At 37.9% G+C, this 23,865-nt stretch overlaps 1 protein-coding gene across 1 annotated transcript in view; it reads left to right on the plus strand.

Moving 5' to 3' along the window:
* LRP1B (LDL receptor related protein 1B) overlaps window positions 1-23,865 on the plus strand; it is a 1,171,881-nt gene that overhangs the window by 614,588 nt on the left and 533,428 nt on the right. Inside the window, 4 exon segments of the mRNA XM_067549510.1 lie at window positions 3,148-3,319; window positions 6,260-6,403; window positions 7,948-8,184; window positions 21,217-21,397. Of these exon segments, the coding sequence (XP_067405611.1) occupies window positions 3,148-3,319; window positions 6,260-6,403; window positions 7,948-8,184; window positions 21,217-21,397 (734 nt within the window).

The following is a 23,865-nucleotide window of genomic DNA, read 5'->3' on the forward strand; positions in this document are numbered from 1 at the left end:
ATGTGGTGAGTTGATTGCTGCCCTTCTGGCTTCTGACTAGAATGTACTACATAGCCAGGGAATAAAATATTCTGTGGCAGTTGGAAGGACAGTTGGAAACCTGAAGGGACAGAAGCAAAGACAGCTGTTCCTGGTGGCTGCTTACAGAGTTTACTATCACAGATTTGGTCGGTTAAAGTGTCTTAGCAAAGATTACATTTTGGCCTGTTTGATTTCCCCCTTTCCCCCCATTTTCTACTTGTCCATGGAGTTTAGATGCAGCAGAACGGTTCCTAAAACAGCTCAGAGGAACTGCTTAGGTGAACAACCTAGCTAGCTAGCTATGAATGGAGAGAATAGATGTGTCCTTGAATGCTGTTGTTTGAAAGAGTGAGAAGTGGCAAAAAGTTAGGCATTCCAGCTGGCTATTACTGCAGCCTGTTAAATTGCATACAGAAGGAGCGGCCCACCAGTCATCTCAGTTCACTCTACAGTGATTTCAGTGGGAATTGTAAGTTTATCCCAGAGCTGAATTTGATCTAGTTATTGGGAAGCTGGACATTACTGGAAAATTAGGAACTGGAAATTATTACTAGGAGAGGAGGTTATATAATCAGATAAATAGAAAGCAATTTTAGCTGGCTGAACATACAGACATACATTTAATAAAAACTGGGAAATGGAATTATTTCTATATTTTGCTTTTCTAAAAACATCTGTTCATCTCATAAAAATGATAAAAATGGATTCATTTAAAGCTATATATTTCCAGTATTTTAACTGGTATTCTTTGTAGCTATTTCAGTTTTGATCCTGCAAACACGATTGGGCTTATTGCTTACTTGTACTTCCATATATAATCCAAATATAATCAGATTACTCTTGGTAGTAAGCTATATGTCTTTTCATGTTTGCAAGATACTTGGGGAATTGCATTTGTGGTTAAAAACTATCACAATAACGCATAAAACAAAACAAAAATTAAAACAACATAAAATACATCATAAAATTTAGTCACACAACTCCAATTAAGTCAGCATAGAACATCACATTGGGATGTAAATGAATAATAAAACTTTAAGAAATGGAAAAATTGGGGGAAAAATTATAATGCAGGAGGGAATCTTTCTCTTTAGCATAGGGCTCTGTCCCTTCAGTATTAAAGCCTTTACAAATATAATACCTTCCTGATAAAATATTAGCATTGTAACAGCCTGTTCTTTACTGCAAAGAGGGGCAGATGCATCATTATTTTCAATGTTTTCTTCTCCTTGTCCCCATTACTATGATTGGACTAAATCCTATTAAGTCTTAATCAGGCAAAATCCTCATTTATTTCAGTTTAGAGTTCTGACTGAGTAAGGTCTGAGTATGGATGCCAAGATCTGGCCCAGCTGGAGTAATTTTCAGAAATCGATGGGATTTTAGTTATACAAAATAAGAATTTTTAAAAAGGTGTCTGTGTGTCCAGCATAACATGAGCTGAGTACATATGTCACAGTGAATAATTTGATTAATTGAATCAATCATTTAGCTTTTGGAATATTTACCATCTGTTTGGAATTTCCTTGATTTTTTTCAAAAAAAATTTTTTTTTTTTTAAACTCTATCAGTTGATCACAAACAGTCTCTAGAGGATTGGATACTTGATATTCAAGTTATTTGATAAATGTGATTCCTTAGTTAACTAACTTTGTGTCCCTGTTTCTTGATTGATTGCTTAATTGATTGATTGATTGAATGAATGTATCTGCACACATGCAAGGGTACATGCATCTAGTCTGAATACTATGAATACAATTTGGAATTTACTTTTTGGAAGCATTTGTGCCAGTAAAACTGAGCCACCCAAAAATTCATAGAAAGTCAACACAAAAAAGGAGTGCAAGGATGATGTAATGGGGCATTCACCTCTGGAGTGTCTTTGAGCAGCTGGTTGGTGAACCACACCCCTTGTCTTCCTCCTTGTGCACCCTACTGGCTGCCAGCTGACCTTGATAGGTCTTCAATGGCTTGACCCTCTAGCCAAGTCACAAAATCCAAATGAACTCTTCCTGGGTATTGAGTTCAATAACTAAATTGTCTGTTTCCCCCGACTTGGGTCTTCAGCCCCAGCTCTGGGTCCTTTAAATTCCTTGCTTTTCTTGGATTCCCAAATAAGGCCTGTCCCCTTCTTGGGGTATATGCCACTTTACCTGTGGCTGGTAGGGGAACTCAGGCTCGCTCACTACTTGGGGTTCTAACCCAGGGACCCTATACACAGCAACCACATACTATTTACTCCAATCCATCATTGCTATTTCCCTAGGCCTCTTCCTTCGAGGCCCCTTTTATCTCCAGCCCTATCTCAGAGCCCGTGTCTTCAGGATCATCTTTGACTCCAGGCCTGAGAGGAGCACCCTTCTTCATTCCTCTGTCCCCAGCCGGAAATTGACCTCCTTTTATCTGAGCCTGCTGGGCCATTGGTTGCCTCTAGCCCTTGGAGGCCCAAGTCTCTGTATCTTCCAAGATGTCTGCTCCAATGAGGCCTATCTAGGCAGGCCTGGAGAATCCACCTTTGCTAATGTTTTCCTCCCATCTCACTGCTTTTTAGAGTGGGTTGTAGCAGAGCAGTGGGGCTTCCAGGAGGATGTCACAAAGGCCTAGTATACTCCATCACAGGTTGCCAAAAGGAACACATTTAAAAATTTAAGAAAATATTCACTGAAAACATTTTACAGCATTCATTCAACTGTAATTATAACATTATTCAAATAAAGAAGAAATGGAGTTACCGTACATATTGTGCACACAGGATTCTTCCATTTTCTATGTAGATAATGCACAACTGAAAACATTTCCTGCACTGAGGAGTTTACAGTGCAAAAAGACAGATAAGACAAAACAATCTGAGAGACTTAGAGTAGAAATGTATTTAGAATATTAAATATATATATATTTAATACTTTCTGTCTTTCTTTTACATAAATTCAATGGTAAAACCAGAGTTTTAATAAAAAATAATTACTCTAGTGAAAAGAAAGCAGAAGTCATGTGAGGCTTAACTGAGATGATACAAATATTTATTGACTTTTTCAAAAATTGGTTCTGTTATACAGTTCAGACTGTACATGATACTTTTGTTTCAAAAATCATGATAAAAATAGTCATGCTTTTTCTCTTTTTCAGGTTAGGCATCTTTATAGTTTAACAGTATTTGAAGACTATCTATATGTAACTAATTCAGATAACTTCAGCATCTTACGAATAAACAGATACAATGGCACAGATGTCCAGTCACTGATTAGACTTGAAAATGCAAGAGAGATCCGTGTCTACCAGAAAAGAATTCAATCATCAGGTAAGCTCAAAATGCTCTTTGTGGTACTAATTTCTCTGGAGCCAAATTCAATGCGGGTGTAACTTTACTGAAATCGGTGTAGTTTTACTGGGGAATAATTTGCCCTTTGTTCTAATGGATAATAGCACATTGGTAGGTATGATTTTTATGTAAAAAAACATTTATGACAATGTAAATCTCCTCTGCATTTGCTAGGAAACTAGATTTTATAGGTGGAGTGGGTAAAAAATGTTCCTATGGAACAGTTTTCCATTGGAAAATACTGATTAGCCAGAATCAAAAGATTCCACAAGAACCAGTTGATTCGATCACAGCTTTCAACAGAAAGCAGACAGCCTGCAAGTCTGCTTGCCTGTTTAGTTTCCTGCCAAGTTACAAGCTAGCCTGCTTGCTTCTCTGTGCTCCCAAGCTTCCAGATTCCATGGCAGAGAGTCTGGTGAGCTTCTTGAGAACTGAGGTTCCTTGGGATCCCCAGGTCCCCGATAGCCTGCCTGGTGGGCTGCCATAGAGCTGGATTCTCCAGGCTCCAATGCTCCAAGGCAGTCAGCTTCTTGTCTTGCAGGATCCCAGGTTGCCCACCTGGTCGGTGGCCAGGGAGCCAGGGCTCTCCGGGCTTGCAGGCTTCCCAGCTGGTGGGATATCTGGCTTCCTCATTGACTTCTTGGTGGGCTGCAGAAGACTGGAGTTCTCTTAGGCTCCCCAGAATCCCTGGTTGGTCAGTTCCTCATATTTCCAAGCTCTCCAGGCTACCTGGATCCTAATCTGTTTTTCCCACCCTCTTCTTTCTTTTTGCCCCTGCTTGCCCCTGCTGTGACATTTTTGCTAGTTTCATGGTTCCCTAGTGTCAGCATTGTGATCAGTGCCTAAGTCCCAGGAGCACAAGTGCAAAAGTTTGTTGACCATCTGGACATCTTACAGTTTGGTGTCTATCTTGACACCTTTTATTTGTGTGCTTCCCTCAATGTCATGGGTTGTGGCCAATGACTTTTAAGGATCTTTTCCCCCTTTGTTCTAAGAATGTCATCTAAAGAGGAAGGAAGGCTACTCTGCAACTTCCACCTTTATCAGCATGGCAGAATTCCTTGAGGAATCCCAAGGAGACCCCTATAAGTCTGGCATGAGGCCAGACCAAGGTGCTCAAAGCTAAAACCTGAGTTGGAAAAGATCAGTGAGCACCAGAACTCAGTTCCAATGCTCATGTGTCAACCCAGGCATAGCTTCTTCTTGAGAACAGTTTCTCACCAAAGTGTTTTCTGCTATCATCAGCAGAGCCAAGGGTTTCACCAAGCATCCATGTCTTGATATTTTTGAGGCTTGGCTTTGCAGTTGGAAGCACTTAGCTTATCAGATGTTCGTGATACTCCTTACAAAAGGCACTCAGATGAATGGGGACTCTCTTTTGATACCAGATAATTTTCTGCTATAGGGAAGAACAAAGGTAGTGACTCAGCAGAGAATGATCTTTCCTTTAACCAGTTTTTATATAAGCTTTCCAAGACAGCAGATTTTGAATTAAAACTACAAGAACCTATAAGACCCACTATTGAGAGGTTCCTAGACTAACCCTCCCACCCCCCTCATCTCATCACATACAGTAGAGTTTCTGACTTTTTCTTGCATTCTCTGCACAAGACTTAGTTGGTGGAAGTGACCATGGATAAAGGGAAGGCTGGTAACACCGAGGATATTGTGCCCCAGAATACTGAACTGCAGTGCTCGGATACATTTGGATAAATAGATTAGAAGTCTTTAACCACAACCCATTGCAGTGTGGATTACCATGTCTTTGTGGTCAAAACCTAAGTGCAGGAAGAAGGCTTTCATCTGACCACTTCTCTTTCACAGAAGATACACTAGGAACTTTTAAAAAGCTAGAACACAAGGAAATTCTGCTTGTCAGAAGATATCATCTTGCAGGATTTTCAGTCACTTACCCACCTACTATTACAATTTGGAAGTTACATTTATTTTTATTTGCTTTCCCTTTGTTCCTTATTTTTCATTTTTCTCTGAGGCACACATTGATCTTATGTTGCTCATCTAGAATTAGCTTTTCTTTCTGGCAGTTCTGCCTTCTGCTCAGTCAAAGGATCTGGCTAGAATGTTCGCAGGTCAGCATTTATACTTGGCAGGGGTGGTATGTGCCAGTCAGTAGGTGGCCTGGTTCAAACTGTGTCCCACTGCCTATGCCCTCAAGTGTAAATAAATCTAAAGAACTAGTAGAATTGCTAAGTATCACACTAAATAGCTAACAACCCTGAATAAGAATCCTGCAAGATGGTATCGTCAGACAAGTTGAACTGGAAGGAAAGTCATTTTCCCTTATCTTAGTTATAACATATTTTCATGCATAATTTTGGGATCTCTTAACTGCTCATTCATAAGTATGCCTTTAAAAAAGTAATGCCAAGATAAATGAACATTTTGGGCAGATTGTAGCTTACTCTGAATAGTGTGCATATGTGGGGAGTCTTACTGCTCTTGTATCGCTGTACATGGATTTTCCACAATCCCATTCCTGTCCTCACTGAGCATAATGACTGAGAGGTAGTAGTAGACTCCCCAAAAGGGTATAGAGCAAGTGTGGATCAACACTGAGCTGAGTTGGCATGGAAGGAGCACACGTTGCACTCTGTTAAATAATGTGCATCTCAACTGTGACATGCTACTTCAGCTAATGCGTCTGGGGACTATTGCTCATATAGAGTACCTGCATACCTATTCCAATGGTTTAATAGCTACATTATAGCACTTTGAATTTATATGCCTGTTTGTTTTGGGCATCATTTTTAAAATTTCTGACCTCTTTTATGAATGTATTTTGGGAAAAAGAGTACTGTAGCTCAGATTCACTTTTCTCTGTAAACTCTCAACATGCTGATGCATATAATTATCTTGCTTTTAAAGGATTTCAAGCATTCTATTTTTCATTTGTTGTAGTCAGAAGCCATGCATGTGAAGTAGACCCATATGGAATGCCAGGGGGATGTTCGCACATCTGTCTGCTCAGCAGCAACTACAAAACACGGACTTGTCGCTGCAGGACAGGCTTCATCTTGGGAAGTGATGGCAGGTCATGCAAAAGTATGTTGTTAAAATCAAACACTTTGCCAGCAGCTAATATTTCAGAGTAGAATTCTGAGTGTTAATTAACATCATCATCAACAACAATAGAAATAACATAAGTTGTTAGGTAAAATTTGCTTGCAGTATGCACCTGCCATTTTGCTCACATTCTCTTTTTATTCCCTTAAAGCTATTTGATTAAATTCAATCTATAGAAATGGGTAAATTGAACCTGGGGCACTACTGATTACAATTAAAAACAACAACAACAACAAATCTTTCCAAATGTTCATTTAGTAACTTTTACTCTCTCTTTATATGCTGTCATAATACATCAGTACTGCAAGGGTATTAAATACTGTCACATTATTTTACCCACAGAGGGTCAAATCCTTCTCACCATTCTCATTCAGAAGCAGTCCCACTGTATGTGTGGCAAACAGGGTTTTGTCCATGAGAGTTTGGAAGGACAAATTGATTTGAGTAACACAAGAACCATTCTGGACCACAGCTAAATATTTACTGAAACAAATGCAAACAATTTTTGAAGCTTACGTATTTCTTCTTTGAAATTCCTTATTCAGGGAAACCAAATCCTGGGACCAGTAGCAGATAGAGTACTCTGAGAGAAACACAACCTTTGTATTATCTGACCCAATTGAAATATGAATCCTGAAAGTTTTATGAGAGCTGTTTTTTCTGAAGATTTTAGTCTGATTTCTTGGCCAAAAACATTTGATTTAGCTCACATAGTATAGTGATGGGGACCACACAAGGAGTGAGGCAGATAGATACTGGTATTTTGACACTAACAGGTAAACTGACCCTCAAATACTTTTGGGATTTGGGCATCATCAGTAAAAACTCTTAATGAAATTTTCAAATAAATAGTTTATTCTTTCTGCCCATCTTGCAAGTGGATTACGTGTACAGCAGGTTCTTATAAACTAAAACCAAATTGATTTGATTAACAAAGTGAGCATAGAGCTCTAGGGGCACTGATGAAAAGTTTTGCCACAATCTTTCTTCTTATGTTTGTAACAGAACTTTGAGAGACATTTATATGGATTTTCAGCACTATCCAAATGAGAGATCTTTTGCTTTATTTGTTTCTGCCTGTCTTCAGATGGAGTGGCCTGTTTTGAATTTGCTGAAGTTTCCAGTATTGTCAGATTTAATGAATGCTGCAGTCACTATCTACAACAGCCTCGACAGAGCCTAATGAATTGTAAAATTAAATGCCTACGATAATATACATGCCCATTTAACTTTGTAGCCAGTGTGATCTTACGATCTGTCATGTTTTTGCAACGTGGACTGTTACACACAAAAGAATGATTAATTAGATATAACCTAATCAGAGAAATCATTTGTATTTTAATTAAGGTAATGTAATTAGCTAGGCTTTTTGAGTTTGGAACAGTCAGAATATTTAAAGGTTTAATTTTTGGTATTGAATAAAAAACCACTAATTGTGTCAGTTAATTAAACAATTATATTATGCAGCGTAAAGAAGATTAGGCAGCATTGGTTGTTTACATTTTGTAATCTTTCTTCTGCAGGACCGAAGAATGAATTGTTCCTGTTTTATGGGAAGGGACGCCCGGGAATCATACGAGGTATGGACCTGAATTCCAAAGTAGCTGACGAATACATGATCCCCATAGAAAACTTGGTCAATCCTCGTGCTCTGGACTTCCATGCTGAGACCAATTACATCTACTTTGCTGACACTACAAGCTTCCTGATTGGACGACAGAAAATTGATGGCACAGAGCGTGAGACAATCTTGAAAGATGGTAAGTTATGGGAGGTGATAGCAACAGCAAAAGGATATCATTAATGGTCCATATAGAATACAAATAAATTAAAAGCCTCACCCAAACCTCTAACTGAATCTTTATAAAGCCAAACAAAACTTTTTAAAGATGGAGATGTTTAGATCATTTCCTTTCCCCCTTCCTTTCCTATTTTACAGCCCTGCATTTTCATTTTTCTGTTTCTTGAGGGAAAACTTTCATGGATACTGATAATCTGCAGCTCTCATTGTCCTCCATGTTTTCTCAGCCCCTGTGAAAATCAGGCTGCAGATGTTCAGGATCTATTACGATCTACCTGATGCTAAATTAAAAAACAAACAAACAAACAAAAACGAGAGTTCAGAAGCACTTTAAAGACTAACAAATTTAATTTCTGCAGGCATAAGCTTTTATGGGCTGCAACCACTTTGTCAGATGCAAGAAATAGAAATCAGATAGGGGGTATATATATATATATACATCCAAGGGTAAGGAACAACAATGGGGAGGGTAGGTGTTAGCAAAGTCCATTCAGTTACAGTAGACGAGGCCTATTCACAACCATTGATTAGAATGTGAGAATGTGTGAACAGTGACAATTACTTCTTGTAATGAGATAACCATTCCAAGTCCCTATTCAGACCCAGTTTGATTGTGTCAAGTTTGCATATGAGTTCTAGCTCTGCAGTTTCTCACTGAAGCCTGTTTTTGAAGTTTTTTTGTAGAAGTATGGCAGTTTTCAGTATGCAGTATGCACTAAATGATTTAATAATAAAATAAAATAAGGCCGGCGGAAAAAGGTCAATAAATTGGGCTAGATCAACTACAAAGTGTCCAAAACTGGTGGAGATCTTGATAGATGCTTCACATTGAATAAAGTTTGCTAAAAAGAACATCACAATCTCCCTTTGGCAGGAGAGATGTCTGTGTCTGTCTGTCTGGTGTCTGTGTGCTTATGATTTTAAGGCTTTTTACTGAACTTTTGGGGATAAAAATAAACTTTGTTTTTATATGTTTAATTTTGATGTTGGTAGATTTGTTTGTCTTTTGCAAAACACTCTTTATTTATTTATGTTTGGCAGGTGTTTGGGCAGATCAATGTGTCAATGTTGTAAGTTGGACTATGTGGGTCAGGTAACGTCTTTTATTGGACCAACTTCTGTTAGTGAGAGAGACAAGCTTTTGAGCCACACAGAGCTCTTCTTCTTCCGTTGTGAGTGTCATTCTTGCTATGATGGAAAGACTTTTTCAAAGAGGAATAATTTGCAGTGTTTCCTATAGATAGTCTGATTGGATTTGCCTAGTATACTCTGGAAGTTTGAATCCCTTCCACTGAGAATGATTTGTCCCCTGCTCTCATGTGCTACATCATGGGTTTTGTTTTTTGTTTTATGCATGAATCCCAGCTCAGGTAGACACACACACTAGGTCTGCTCAAACTAGTGCAGTTAAAATAGCATCATAGCTGGGGGTGGTTCAGGTGGCAGCTCTGGCTAGCTGCCTGAGTACAAACCCTCCCAGACATCCGGGTACGTACAGAGGCAGCTAGTCTGAGATACCACCCATGCTACTCCCATCTGCTATTTTTAATACACTAACTTGAGCAAAGCTAGAGCATGTCTTTCCACCTGTGTGGGAAAGCATGCTCCCAACTGAAGTGTAGCCATACCTTAAGTTAGTCAGAGCTCTATATAGTTGCATAATGCTCAGCATGTTTGAAGATCACTTGTCAGTGTACTTTTCATCATTTTAAAAATTAATATGGCCTCTTGCCATATCATTTCAACTGTATTCCTGTCAGATCTCATCAACTCAGCTAGGACAGATTGTGCCTGAGTGGGAGACCACTAGAGAAAATCAGGTGGTTTCCCAAAGCAAGTTAGTAGAGAACACTCTTCTCTCTGAGTAACATTGTGTTAGGGAGCACTATGCTGCTGTAGTGGCCATTTCTCAGAGCACAGGTCCTCATTACTGGTGCATGACACTTTTTGAAAGAGGAGGTGAGTTAGCCCTAGCAATATTCCAACTCAGATAATTGCAGTCTGCCTACACAGGAGCCTGATCCTATCAGGTGGGAATTGAGAGTGCTCGGCACATTACAGACCTGGATCTTGATTCCCCCTGTGGTTTCAGTCGTGTCCTCATTTTTCTCTTCCTGTCCTAAACTCCTGTGCAGTTTTGGTAACTATTTGACAGCACATAAGTTTCCTCCCAGAGTTGGCTACACAAAAGTGAAGGTAGAGGTGATACCCTCGCCAGACATTCAAGACTTTTAAGGATTATTCAATTAAAACTCCTATGAACAGGAAACTGGAGTTCATAAGCCCTACTAGCAGTGTGGAGGACGTGGAGCTCTGCTTTCATCCCACCTTGTCCCTTTTGATTTGTTTAATATCATTGGGAGCACTTCACACATAATACTTACATGGTGGGGAGTACAAGGACAAAAGGTCACAGGAGAAAGGCTCCTTCCACCTTGGCCACTCCTACATGTGGGCAGGGCTGGGCAAAGTTGGACCTTCTGTATGTAGTCTGAACAGCCAACACAATTGGTAAAGTACTTTGGGATTCAACTGGATAAAAGGATTATGTACAAATAAGAATGATTATCATCTTCATTTCTATTATAGGGCCAGTTCTTCAGCTAGTAAATTGACAGAAATCTAGTCAGTAGATCAGCATAGTTTCATTGAAGGCAATAGAGCTACACCATTTTACACCAGATGAGGATCTGGACTATAGTCATTACTATGCTTATAATTTCTTGCAAGTTAAAAACTGAAATCTCTGCCTTTACTAATATGAATAATTTCATATACACAGTGTACTTGGGTGTGATATCCTCTTCCTTGGTGATATTGTTAATCACCAACATCCAGTAGAAACTCTGGAATTAAAAATTGATAAAATTGCTTCAAGATAACTTTTACTTATGAAGTATGTAGTTGATTAGAATTGTATTCCTTATCCTTTTCTTTAAATCAGAGTACAACCGGTTACACACATTAGTGAGTTGACTGTCATACCTCATGTTTTTTGCATTGAAGTTGTGCAACTATTAGAGATCTGGGGTAAAATCCTTGCCCCATTAAAGTCAATGAAAGTTTTGCCATTGACTTCATTGCGGCCAGGAGTTAACCTCAGCCATGGTCTCACCTGAAGCTAAAGGAAAGAACAAGGAATATATTTTAATGGTCTTGGGTCTTTCATTTAAATATGAATTTTAAATAATAGTTTAGCAAAAGGAATTTAAAACATGGACTGTATTAATTCTTGTAGTAACATTTTCCTCCCATTATGAATCTTTCTTGGTATGCTGAATACCATTAATTTACCAGTAAGCTATTGTCCTAGATCTTATTTGTGTTTAGAAATTCCAAAACACACATTTTCAATTTTCTACATACTTTGAGGGACTGCAGCACAAGGGACTAGAGTATGTATGTCACAGGGTTTATTACAGTCTATGAAATAGTTAGAATTACATACACTTTGAGTTAGATTTAGCAGGCTAACGTAATTTCAGCAAGTATGGTGACCAAGTAATTCTTAGTCCATTGTTTAAAATTTACACATTTTTGAACTCTTTAATCCTAGTTTGTCATCTCGTGCTTATTTTAGATTTTTAGTTCTTATTAATATAGCATATAGTTTACTCTGGAATAGGTGGCCTATGGAAGGTCCTTTGCAGCATTTTCTTCCAGAGGGTAGAGTAGGAGTATATAGAATCACTTTGTCCACAAAGCTCAGTGTGGAAAGTGGTGGGGATGCACTGGGCCAAGGCAGGAGAGGGGCTACTGAAACTGGAATTACACAGATCCCGTGTTCCCAAGATACCGTGCAACTGGTTTGAGGAGGCTGACATCATTATTCTTGCTAGTAGGTTCTTTCCCCAGTTGAGGGAGTGACCTGTCATCATCCATTCAGGGTTTATGACAGAAAATTACATTGAATCCCTATCAAACAAGATTAAAGACCAAAATACACCAACACTCTAGTTTTTATTGATACAAGCAGCACTTGTGTTAACATGTCTTGGAAAACTTGTGTGTTTTAAAACCGTCTGCGTTAACCGTCCAATACCAGATAGTCCCTCAAAATAAGTAGTTATCCCTATAAATGGGATGACAGCTTGTTTGCATTCAGTTTTTTAAGATTTAAGCATATATTGTCTTTTCCTTTTTGGAATTTATTGAAAGTATCTGAAAAATTCCTGGGTTTTGAAGAACCTAGTGTTCGGAGTTTAGTGATATTTTTAACATGATTTTTGCTAGTGCCGGAACTCCCTGTACCTGGCTGCTCCTTGCAGACTCCCCACCAGATGGCACAGCACACCTTTGCAGAGGAGGGTAATTACTAGTTGGTAGCTGCTGCAGCTGTGCAGTGGGGGAGAGAGATAGGCAAGGAGCCGTGGTCCCAGGAGCTGAGTCCACCTGACCACTGCAGTGACAGGCCGCAGCGAGCTGAAGGCTGCACTGCATGAGTACTGATCCCTGATTCCCTTGCTGGACAGAGCCCAATCCAGACCCTGGTACTTCAGCATGATCGTGCCTGCTTCCCTTGCTTAGCAGAGGAATGAGACAAGCAAGGAGCCATGGTAATAGCCCTCATCTGTTTACTCTTCTGTTTAGCGTGACACCATCCACTTCCTCTGCATAGTACACTGTTTAAAAAAATCAAAATAAAATAAAAAAATAAATCATTAAACTGCTTTTACTTTCAATGTCCTTACTTTTCTGTATTTCTTGGGTTTTTTCCCTTGCCCACAAAGTTATGTGTTTAATTTTCTCCACTGATTTTTCACCCATTTTTTAATCTTTGTATTAAATACAAATGACTTCCCAGGAAATTTGAAATAAAATAAAACTCCAAAATGGAGGGCCTTAGCTATTTGCTATTCTAAGGTGGATCCCTCTCTGATTTTGACAAGAAATTCCATCCTGCACCAGAGAAACTTTCCAGACAAAAGTTTTGTTGCAACTGATACATTTCTGTGAAAAATTTCGGTTTCAATTAATTTGCTTTTTCTGATGTAAAAAATATTTAGTTCACTGCCATTGAAGGTGCAGGTGGTGGTCTGCATTTTGCAGGATTGCGTAAAGAAAGTAAAAAGAACAGGAGAGAGAAGATAGACCTAACAGTTGCATCTTGAAAGATGGGAAGAGTTATACTCATGTTTACTTATTTGTCTTAATATAAAACCTGGGAGTAGTTTGGAGAATACAGATTTCAATTATCATACTTATTTTTAATTACTGGAGAGGGTTGCCATTAAAACAGTACAAAACCCACGGATTTCAGAATCCTGACTTACTCTAAATCTCAGTCCTTTAACTAGTCACCAAGGGGGCATCTGCTTTGGGCAAATAAATCCATTTCCCAAAGTCTTTTATATAACTTCAGTGATATTGTCAGAAGCCTTCCTTATGATGATAGATCTTTTTACATTAAAATAATCATGCTCTCATCTCTTCATTAATCCATGCTCCTCGCTCACAGCTGCTGTGCCTGGACAATGATGTGGAGGATATTTATATGGAAAGAACAGTTTAAAAAAAAAAATCAGTCTGATGTCTTGCTGTGATTTTCTTTAGTCACCAGCTCCAGCTTTTGCATTTCATTTTCTATTATGAAAAGTGAAAGTATGATCTCGAAATATCTGTTCTCAGTAGGACAACTTAAGGATGTCCTAGACATTTCGTACTACTTAATTTCAATGCTTTGTGTAAATATGTGTCATATTCTTAATAAGTTTTAACACTATATTTTAAAATTGAATTTGTTCCATTTTTATTATTTAAAGGAAATCATTACAAAAATGGGAAAACAAGACAAAAACAAAAAGGAAAATAAAATATTTAAATTGCAAGGAATTTGAAACCATGATAGTTCCATTAACATGATAATGAGTGCAGAGATATTACAAACTCATAGTGAAAGGTTGTTAAACAATTTATCATATTACAGGTTCATTGAGATTGTAATGACTCCTTTTACAGATGCTATTGTTGCATTTGAAGTGTGTGGTAGCCCAGTGGAATTAATATTTCATCTAGTAGGTAAAACTGTAGCACTGTATCTTAATGCTTGTTGATGTCATTCCTGGGTTTTGAAAAACCCAGTGTTCGGGGGGTTTTTAACATGAATTTTACAAGTGCTGAAATTCCGCGTACATGGCTGTTCCCCCTTATTGTGTACTGGATTTCTGCAAGCAGAAAGATTTTCTACGCTGCTCTGGATTAAGGGTCTGCACATTTGAGTGTGACTCAGAAAAAGAGATCCACAGTCCTGTATATGGTCCTGCAATTTACCACTGTATTTTGGAGAATGAGTGAGTTAATGTGATTTACCAGAGCAATGATAAAAAAAAGTGGATTTTGTGTGAGAAAGTGTGCTGTGTAAAGAGTGAATCCTGAGGAAAAAAAGTTGATGGACTGCAAAACAGATGCTGAAATAATCTCTAGACTGACTGAAGTTATGGCATTTAATACATGGCACTCTTTACAGAGGAATTGTTTGAAGCTGCTTACTTATGATGGTGTGGGGATCTCTCTCATTCCTGGTGAAGTATGTTGATTGGAGACATAAGTTAAATGCAACGTTATAAAATATACTTACTGTGTATGTAGAAAAAAATCATTTTAATCTCTTTGGGCCAGAGACTGTCTTTTTGCTTTTTGTTTGTACAGTGCCTAGCATCCATGAGGTCCTGGTCTATGACTGGAGCTCCTGGGCACTACTGCAATACAAATAAATAATAATAATAAATACCCTCTCTGACAGTGTCCAGAACTAGATGCTTCAGAAAAAGCTGGGGGAGTGGTTAGCAGGAAAAAGTAACATTACTTCTACGTGCTGTTTCTGGCAGCACAAATCAAGATATCTTCTGTTTTCTTTATATTTGTTAGTTTTCAAATGCAGATCTGGTTGTGGGCAAGGTGTCTGTATCAGTGCTTTTGTTGAATATGATTAATATACCTCATACATATGACAGTATATGGATGGGTTCCTACAGATGTTCTCTGATAAAATCCCATTGCACATGTTTTAACATTTGTCACCCATATACTGGTTGTCCATTCCAAGACAGTCTTTCTAAGCATATTGTTCTAGATTAGTAAAGGAGATTAGCATCGTGTGAAAAATAAACACTCTGGTTCAAACTAGAATCCAAACAGCATAGCTAACATGAGAAAGAAAATACTAGGTGTATATAATTTGCTCTCCTTTTTTCAAGTCCTGTTGACTTCTGCAGCTGAAATGTATAGCTTAACACTATTATGGCTATGATTATGACGAACACGTATTGCAACCTGAATTTTTAAAAGTCAGTGGTAATGTTAAGAACATTTGAACTTTTGGGTCTAGATTCTTTTCTGTTCAAAGCATTCAGTGTGACATAAGAGGGCGGTTGTGAGGGAGCCAGATCGATCTGGATAGATCAATCAATACATCAATCGATCTGGATGGATAGATCTGATGGCAGCGAATTTGCCGCCGTCAGTGTGTATATACCCTAAGAGTTTTCTTTAATATTGGAGGGAGAAGGATTGATGGAAGAGGCAGACCAAGTGATGTCAGGACAAAGTAGAGAAAGAGGGAGCCAGGGAAGGCACAAGGCAGGAAGAGATTTGATCATGAAGGAAGGATGGTCAATTGATTAGCTCACTAGCCTGGGACTGAGGAGGCCTGGGTTCATAGCCCTACCCTATGATAGAATTCCTGTGTGACCTTGGGCAAGTCGCTTACCTCCTTGGTGCCTCGGTTCCCCATTTATAAAATGGGGATAATAACACTTCTGATCTCACAGGGGAGTTGTAAGGATGAATAGTTCAAAGATTGTACGGCACTCAGATACTATGGTATTGGGGCATATAAGTATCTTAGATAGATAGAACTTTTAGAGGAAGAAAATAGAAGACACACCTCAAGGAGAGGAAAGGAAGGATGAGATGATTTGGTTATTAGTGCTCAATTTTATATTGCTAACGTCAGGCCTTGAACAGAGTACATATATTAATCCTTAAAATAAACAAAACACTGTCGATGGATATTACGTAGTAGTACTAGTAACTGTATTACTAGTAACAGTTATATTATAGGAGTGTCTAGAAGTCCTAATCAAAATTGGGACTCCATTACGCTAAGTGCTGTAGAAAAAGCTTAGTAAAAGAGTCCCTGCCCTAACAAGCTCACAATGCAAATACTTGACAGAAATAAAACTTTAAGCATTATTTAATATATATTTTTGTATGCAAGGAGGTGAACCAGACAAAAATAATAGTCTCTGTGAGCTTGGCCCATTGCCCATTGGACAACTGTTGAATTTACTTTTTTTTTAAACCATCAGCCACATCTTTTGATCAATTAATTCAAAGCTGTTGATGTGCCAAACAAATTATATCTATGCAGTTTTAGAAGTTAATTTAGCTTTTAATGTATTTAGTGCCATAGTACTAGACTTAATTAATTTTCGAAATTTCAAGTCTGGTATTGTTCATTAGCGGTATTGGAAGTGATATAGTGAAAGAAGCAAGGAAAGTGGAATAAAAAATGCAATATTTGCTTTTAAAATTTTTGCTGTATTTTAGGAATTTAAAATCTTTTGTTCTAAAGATCTAAAAAGCTTAATCCTCTTCTAGTCTCTATGTATTTTAAATCCTTCAATATTTAATTTTAGCCATGCTTATATTTTTCTCAGCAACAGATGAAACCCATATAGTTGAGTTTGTTTGAGCTGCCACACCATTATCTAGCAGATTTTCTCAACTGAGAAACTTTCCATCTTTCACCATTAACATACATACGCGCCTGCACGCACGCACCTGCACAAACACACACAGATGTAATTCATGTAGTGCTCATTCAAATTCATTTTATTTCTCATATAAAGTAATCAACTTGATTTCTTGAGAAAAGTTATTAGTAACAGCTAATTACTAATTCTCCATTGCTTTTATAAACAACCATTTAGATGGACCACTATTAAGTTTATTTTACCTGTCTTTTGATAAGATGCTCTCTTTGGTACTTTGCAGTTTAATATTAAACCAGTTAATGTTGGTTAAACATACATACTGTATACATATTTTAAAAATACATTAAAGCTGGGGGATTCCTTTCATTTTAAAGATAGAGCTTCTTGCCTTTGTATATTGAATGCATATTCAATGAGTTTCGGTATGAATATTGATTTATGAAACTGTGTGTGGGTTAACATTCCAAATGTAATGCTTATTAAATCAATATCTGCATACGTATTGATATATAAAGCCCTATATGGTTTGGCCACCTAAAAGACCACCTCATGATATTGTGTCAGGCAGATAAGGAAATCACCTAGAGTGTTTTCTTTTAAAGTTATCTGGGAACTGGAGGATGGATATTCTCAGTGGAGGATCCTCAGCTCTGGAATTTGCAATTCTTTCAGTCTATCAGAGCCTGAGTGGTGGGGTAAAGCTCTGATGTTCATCTGTACATTTCAGGCTTTGCCACATTTAAGTGATTGTAGAGATATGAATTGAACTTTATTCTGGGATGGCTCCACCTGGGTTATGTTGTAGGATCACTGCTACCTGTGTACCTCTTTGTGGTGGAACATGGGATGGAATCTCTCTGCCTTAGTTTCACCAACAGGGTTTCCAGCCCACTCTGGTGGCATATGTCTCAGCCCTCTAGCCAGGTCACCATGAAAGCTCATCCCCCACTTCTGAGTAACAGAGTTGAAAGTCCCAAAATAAACACAAAATAAGAGACTCTTTATCCCAGCTGGGTTTAGTTCTCAGCCCCTATGAGGTTATTTCTCTGCCTCCCCTCTGGTCTCAGCTCTCAGAACGCACCATTTTTCTTATAGTGGGGCATCCTTACTATGGCCTGGCTTAACACCATTATCAGGTCCCTGATAAACCCAAATAGCTTGTTGTCAGGCCTGCCTTACCTTCAGGGAGGCTCTGACCAGCCATAGTCCTACTAGTTCCTGACTCCAGATGGGCGAGAGCAGTTAATCTGCTGTCCTTCCTAGCCAGTTACAACTTCTTAGCATATGCACAACATTCCTTGGGTGGCATGTAACTAGGTTTCATCACCAAATCTGGTCTATTGATTGGATCATTAGCTTTCCCCTTTTTCAGCCCCTTCCTATAGGCCTGACTCCCGTTGACAGTGTAGGATCAGGGCTGATTGTGCGTGCCGCAGTACGTTAACTCTTTCCAGCCTGTGTGGGGTTTCTATACCCCATCACAGTTGATATTTGTCAACACATTAAATACATTCAGTGTTTGTTTACCTTTGTTTATTAAATTTGCACCCAGAATTAGTTGAAGAACTCATTTTATAAACCTCAAAATAAAAATTTTACACTGTACGTAGCTGCCAAAAGTATGTTTTTATCCCAGCATACAGTGAAAAATAATAATGGTACTATGGATACAGTCATAGCGTTTCAGAATTCATAGCTGTTTAAATGAATTGAAATAAAAGGCCCATCTTTTTCCTTACAAAAAAAGTTAATAAAGAAAATTGATTAACTAATGACATTGGATTATTAGGCCCTTCTGCATTCCTTTTGCATCTAAAACCTGTACTGAAACAATATTTAGGGCCAAAGATGTATTTGGCATAAGAACTGGGAGTGGAAGGGGGTGTCAAAGGTGGCTTCAAGCCATCTTTGTGTTCTCTGAATTCTGGAGCATCTGACCACTGCTAAGTGGTCCCTGACCTAAATTAGAGCAGCATCAAGGCTGCTCTAATTTAATTGGTTATCAGGGCCAGGTGGGAGGTGGTATAGGAGCTGCTATGGATTGATGCTACTCTACACAGGAAAAATCTTCAAAGAGTTCGTTATGCCTTATTTACAGCTGCTCTATACCAGTGGAGTAGTGCAAAAGAGCTGAAAGAAGGTCAAGGATATGGCTTTAGTCTTCCTGGAAGAATAGGTTCATAGAAAGGCAAAATTTGCACAACTCTTTATATTCAAGACAGAGAAATTGAAATTCCATGAATTTAGTATTTGGATTTTCCAAGCAAAATTTTAAAAATTGAAGCTTTTTGTGGATCTTTGTGCAGGGGCAAGCCTCTCTGCCCAGCAGTTATGGGGAGGAGAAACCCAAGCCCTCCAATTCCACCACATTACAACCCAGGAGCTCTCATGAGCATTTTACTGAAGGAGTAGATATGTGTGATCTGGCTAATGCTCTCCAATGGGCCTCTTCCTATTGCTTTTCCCCTCCCCTTGAGTTATGGCATGGCTGGCAGCTGTCCCTGGCAGCTTGGTCCATGGGTCTCAGCAGGCTAAGGTGTCTCGACTCTGTGAAGCAGATTCACCCATGGGAAGGCCTTCCTGGCATAGTACCTCTGCAACAGTGAGTGCAGGTCTTCTTCTCACCACTTGCCCCACTCTGCTGTGCTGAAGAGACTCCTTTTTTAAATTCCTCCTCCAACTGACGTATGCCCAGCAGGCCTGTTGGGGCTTCCTGGGCCCAGAGTTGTTCCTGCACTCTTAACTGTCCAGTGTGAGTTTATACACACCATCAGAGTGTCTTAAAAACACATGATATATTTTGCAGAAATATGTTGCTGTACAAAATTCCCCATGCCTCACTGCTGTAAGACATTCTGCATGACCACTGGCTGCTATCTCCAATACTTCTGTTACCATAGAGAGGCTGCTGAAATTCAGTGGTATTTGCAGTATGTACTTTGTGAATTGTTTTGGCATGTTATGTTATTGTGGTATACTGCAGCCTGACAGAATCATCACAAAAATTGGCACAGGACTACTGTGTGTCTCTTCACAAAAGCCAGGTATCATAATGGAAAATAAAAGGGTGATATGTTTCTCTCTCTCAGTGTGACATAAGTAAGATTTTTATAAGTGGGTCATGCTAAATTAGAACAAGTATTTTACTGGAATGTCTGTTAATATATGATTTATACAAGTGACAATTAAAAGTAATGAATTCTGCTTTATTGGGGCTAATATTAACACAACATCACCCAGTGCTGAATTTACCTAGACCCAAATAGTTAAACGTGATTTAGTCTGATGTTAAATAGGTTAAATATATCAAGTTATATGATTTTTAATTTACAAGGTAAAAATGAAGGTGTGCAGTTTGTTCGACTCCAGGGTCCTTGGTTATTTGGATGTTGTGGTTTCAGAAGCTTTGTGTGAAGAGGACACAAGAGGAGGCAACAATTCAGATAGTTTCAGATTATGGAACCTATAAATTCCATTGAAAGCCAATAGAACTTGAAAGCCCTGGACATTGTACATATGTACTCTCAGGGACAATTCTTTTCAACAGCCAGAGGAAACATACTAGTGCAGTGATACTCAGATCTCAAAAACAACGAGAGTTCTGTAGCACTTTAAAGACTAACAAATTTAATTTCAACAGGCTTTTGTGGGCTTCAGCTCACTTCCTCAGATGCAGTTGATAGAAATAATACAGCAAATATTGGCAACATATATAGGAGGCAAATTTGTTAGTCTTTAAAGTGCTACAGAACTCTCATTGTTTTTGCTGTATACAGACTAACACGGCTACCCTTTTGGAACTCAGATCTCAGTGGTTCAGGAGCCAAATTAGCGATCAACATATATCTGCGTGTGTGTGTGTGCGCGTGTATAATTCTTAAAGCAAAATGACTGACCAAGTATTCTACAATTGGCTAATAACAGTAAAAGCATCCTGATTAGTTAATAATTTAGATTGGTTAATAATTAAATCACACAGTGTTTTAATATCTTGTGCTGCATAGAGCCACAGGTACCCTAGCCTCAGTCTGAGTATCACTGTTCTAGTGCATTTTCCAAGACACATGTGTGTCACACATTCTTTCCAGGGGGAGTCAGCTACTCTTCACCCCTTACTGATGGTTTTGTGCAAAGACTCAATCTATCCCAAAATGAGCAAAATAATTTCAGACTTTATTTATACTGTATTTTATCCACTGATGACTAACTGAAAAGAAATATCAGAAAACAATTAGAACATTAATATATAATCATAATTCAAACTTTTTTAACAGATCTTGATAACGTTGAAGGCATAGCAGTGGATTGGATTGGAAATAATCTGTACTGGACAAATGATGGCCATAGGAAAACAATTACTGTAGCCAGATTGGAGAAAGCGTCTCGAAGTCGGAAAACTTTGTTAGAGGGAGATATGTCTCATCCAAGAGGAATTGTCGTTGATCCTGTCAATGGGTATGATGTAACTTCATCTATTTTATTAGTTTTATTTTACTAAATTTGTCTCCATTATGAATGTATTTAGGGTCAAATTCTCCTCTCTGACCAACACAGCTGCTCTTAGAAATTCAGGCTGAATTATGCATATCAAGGAAGCTAGCAGACTTATGCAATAAGTATTTGATTCACTGGTATTCTGCTATCTTCCAAAAAGCAAAAGGGCATTATCATGCCCTCAGTCTGATATGTACAAATCCCGTTGCTGTCTGTGGGAATTGCACACATGAATCAAGGACAAAATACTGTCTTAAATACTGCAATCCATGCTTGTTTCTAAAACTGAGCATGGATTGGTCAAAATCAAGAATTTTTGGCAAAGCCTTATATTATTCATATTCTGGTATCTGAAAAGGATAGATCTAGAGCCAATTCAGTGATCTTAACAATTTACTTTGAAGGGAATGACATTCTCTTAAGCCTTCTCAGACATGCAATTAATAGCTACCTAGATGTTTACACATTTCCCAGCTAACTCTTTATCCAAATGGAACACCCTGTATATCATATGTGTTTGTAATAGTTTATGTAGGACCTTCAACCCTATTTCAATGAATGGGTTACATTGATCCACAAATATAGTTATTTTCATCTGTGACAGATATAACTTTTGGTAATAATCTTCAGAATACTTAACTGTTAGAGAATGCCCACAGTGAAAGAACATAATAGGGAAAATTGGCATTTAACATAATTTCCCCTTTACTGAAAGGCATGTCACTTACCAAGAAATGGTGCAATACATTTTAAACATTATATTATCTATGTATTGCTCTATAAGGGAATATAGACATATTAGAATTGCCATACTGGAGCAGACCCATGGTTCATCTAGTCCAGTATCCTGTCTCCAACAGTGGCCAGCATCAGATACCTCAAAGGAAGTTGCAGTAAGCCCACAACAAGCGCATGTGGGACAACTCCTAATAGTTAGAGATTGGCTTAATCTCTGAAGCATGAGGTTGTCCTTCTAAAACTCTTTGTATGAAGTAACTGTTATAATGCTATATATATACTTATTTGTATAAATGTACCATCCCTCTTTGAATCTTCCTAATTCTTGGCCTTAGTAACATCGTATGTGGAACATGATTGTAGCAGTCACAATTAGAATATGCTAAAATTGATATAAATTGGGCAAATATATCATTATTCTGCTGTCACTGTATCAGGCATAGATCCTTTTAAATTTACTCAAGAGAATAATTCACCCCTTCAGTATTACAGAAATCTAACAGTGAAGGAGACCACATAGAAGTTTTTAAATGCATTTTAAAGCATTTTGCTTTTTTTAAAGGATGGAGTAATCCAATACAACTTCAGGTTTTTTTATAAAAAAAACAGAGATAACACTTGCAATAAATGTCATCTTAGTGCTACCCTATATTCTAGAACATATTGGTTACTAGGAATAAACAATAACAACAAAAACAAACAAGCACTGTTATAATCGTTTAAATAAAAGCCATCTGTAGATATTTGGATGTGTTGTGGATGCAGTATATTTGAAAATGAAATGGCCATATGTCAACTAAATTTACATTATGACACAACCTTTCCTCTCCCCTTTCATAAATCTCAAGTTTGTTATCTTATTGTCTTATATAAAAGTCTACTTGGACATACTGATTTAATAAATCCACATGAGACAGATAATTTTCACTGCTGGCAAAATTAGATAAAATGGGCAAAATGACAAAAATGACCTTATGTTGATGTAATACAAATTCAGTGTATCCATGACCCAGTTGGCAAGACTATTCTATGAAGTATCACTGTGCAGTGACTCATCTAGATAATTCTAGTTTGGATGGGCTGATTGCTATATTCCTATCACTTGAATTTATTTACATTATCCGTTTTTCATTTCCAAGTTTGTCTTTTGAAGAATGGAAACTATTACAGGAAGGCTATAATTAGTTTAAGTCCTATAGTAGTGATGTAAATTAATCCCCAAATCATCCCCACACCTGAAATTATTTTGTCAAATTTTCCAGCTCACTGATTCCTATCAGTTAAATATGCAGCACAGGAAGCTATTGCATGAAGATGCATAGTCTGGGAAGGGATATTTGTACTGTGCACTTTTCTAATAAAATAACACACACTTTCATGATTGTACTCCTTCATAAAAGTTGTCCCTAAGGGAGAAGGTTCATTATGGCATTTTAATTATCTTCAGAATATTAGACTAGATATAAGCGTTGCATAAAGCATTGCAAAGCAGTAATTATATTTTGATGTTCAATTAAAACACATGTTAATACAAATGTCATTCATTTTGGGCATGTTTTGCCATCTGATGGGAGATAGCTACAAAAACCAGAGGCATACAGTTAAAAGAAGAAAAAAAGTAATTGTCTTTTAACAAGTCATATAAATGTTTGCAAACTGTATTGATTTATTGGGCTTTTCAGTAGAGTAAA

The sequence above is a fragment of the Emydura macquarii genome, unplaced genomic scaffold, assembly GCF_026122565.2.
Source record: "Emydura macquarii macquarii isolate MOO-44397 ecotype Brisbane River unplaced genomic scaffold, CSIRO-AGI_Emac_v2 contig_1253, whole genome shotgun sequence".
In the NCBI taxonomy this organism is placed as follows: domain Eukaryota; kingdom Metazoa; phylum Chordata; order Testudines; family Chelidae; genus Emydura; species Emydura macquarii.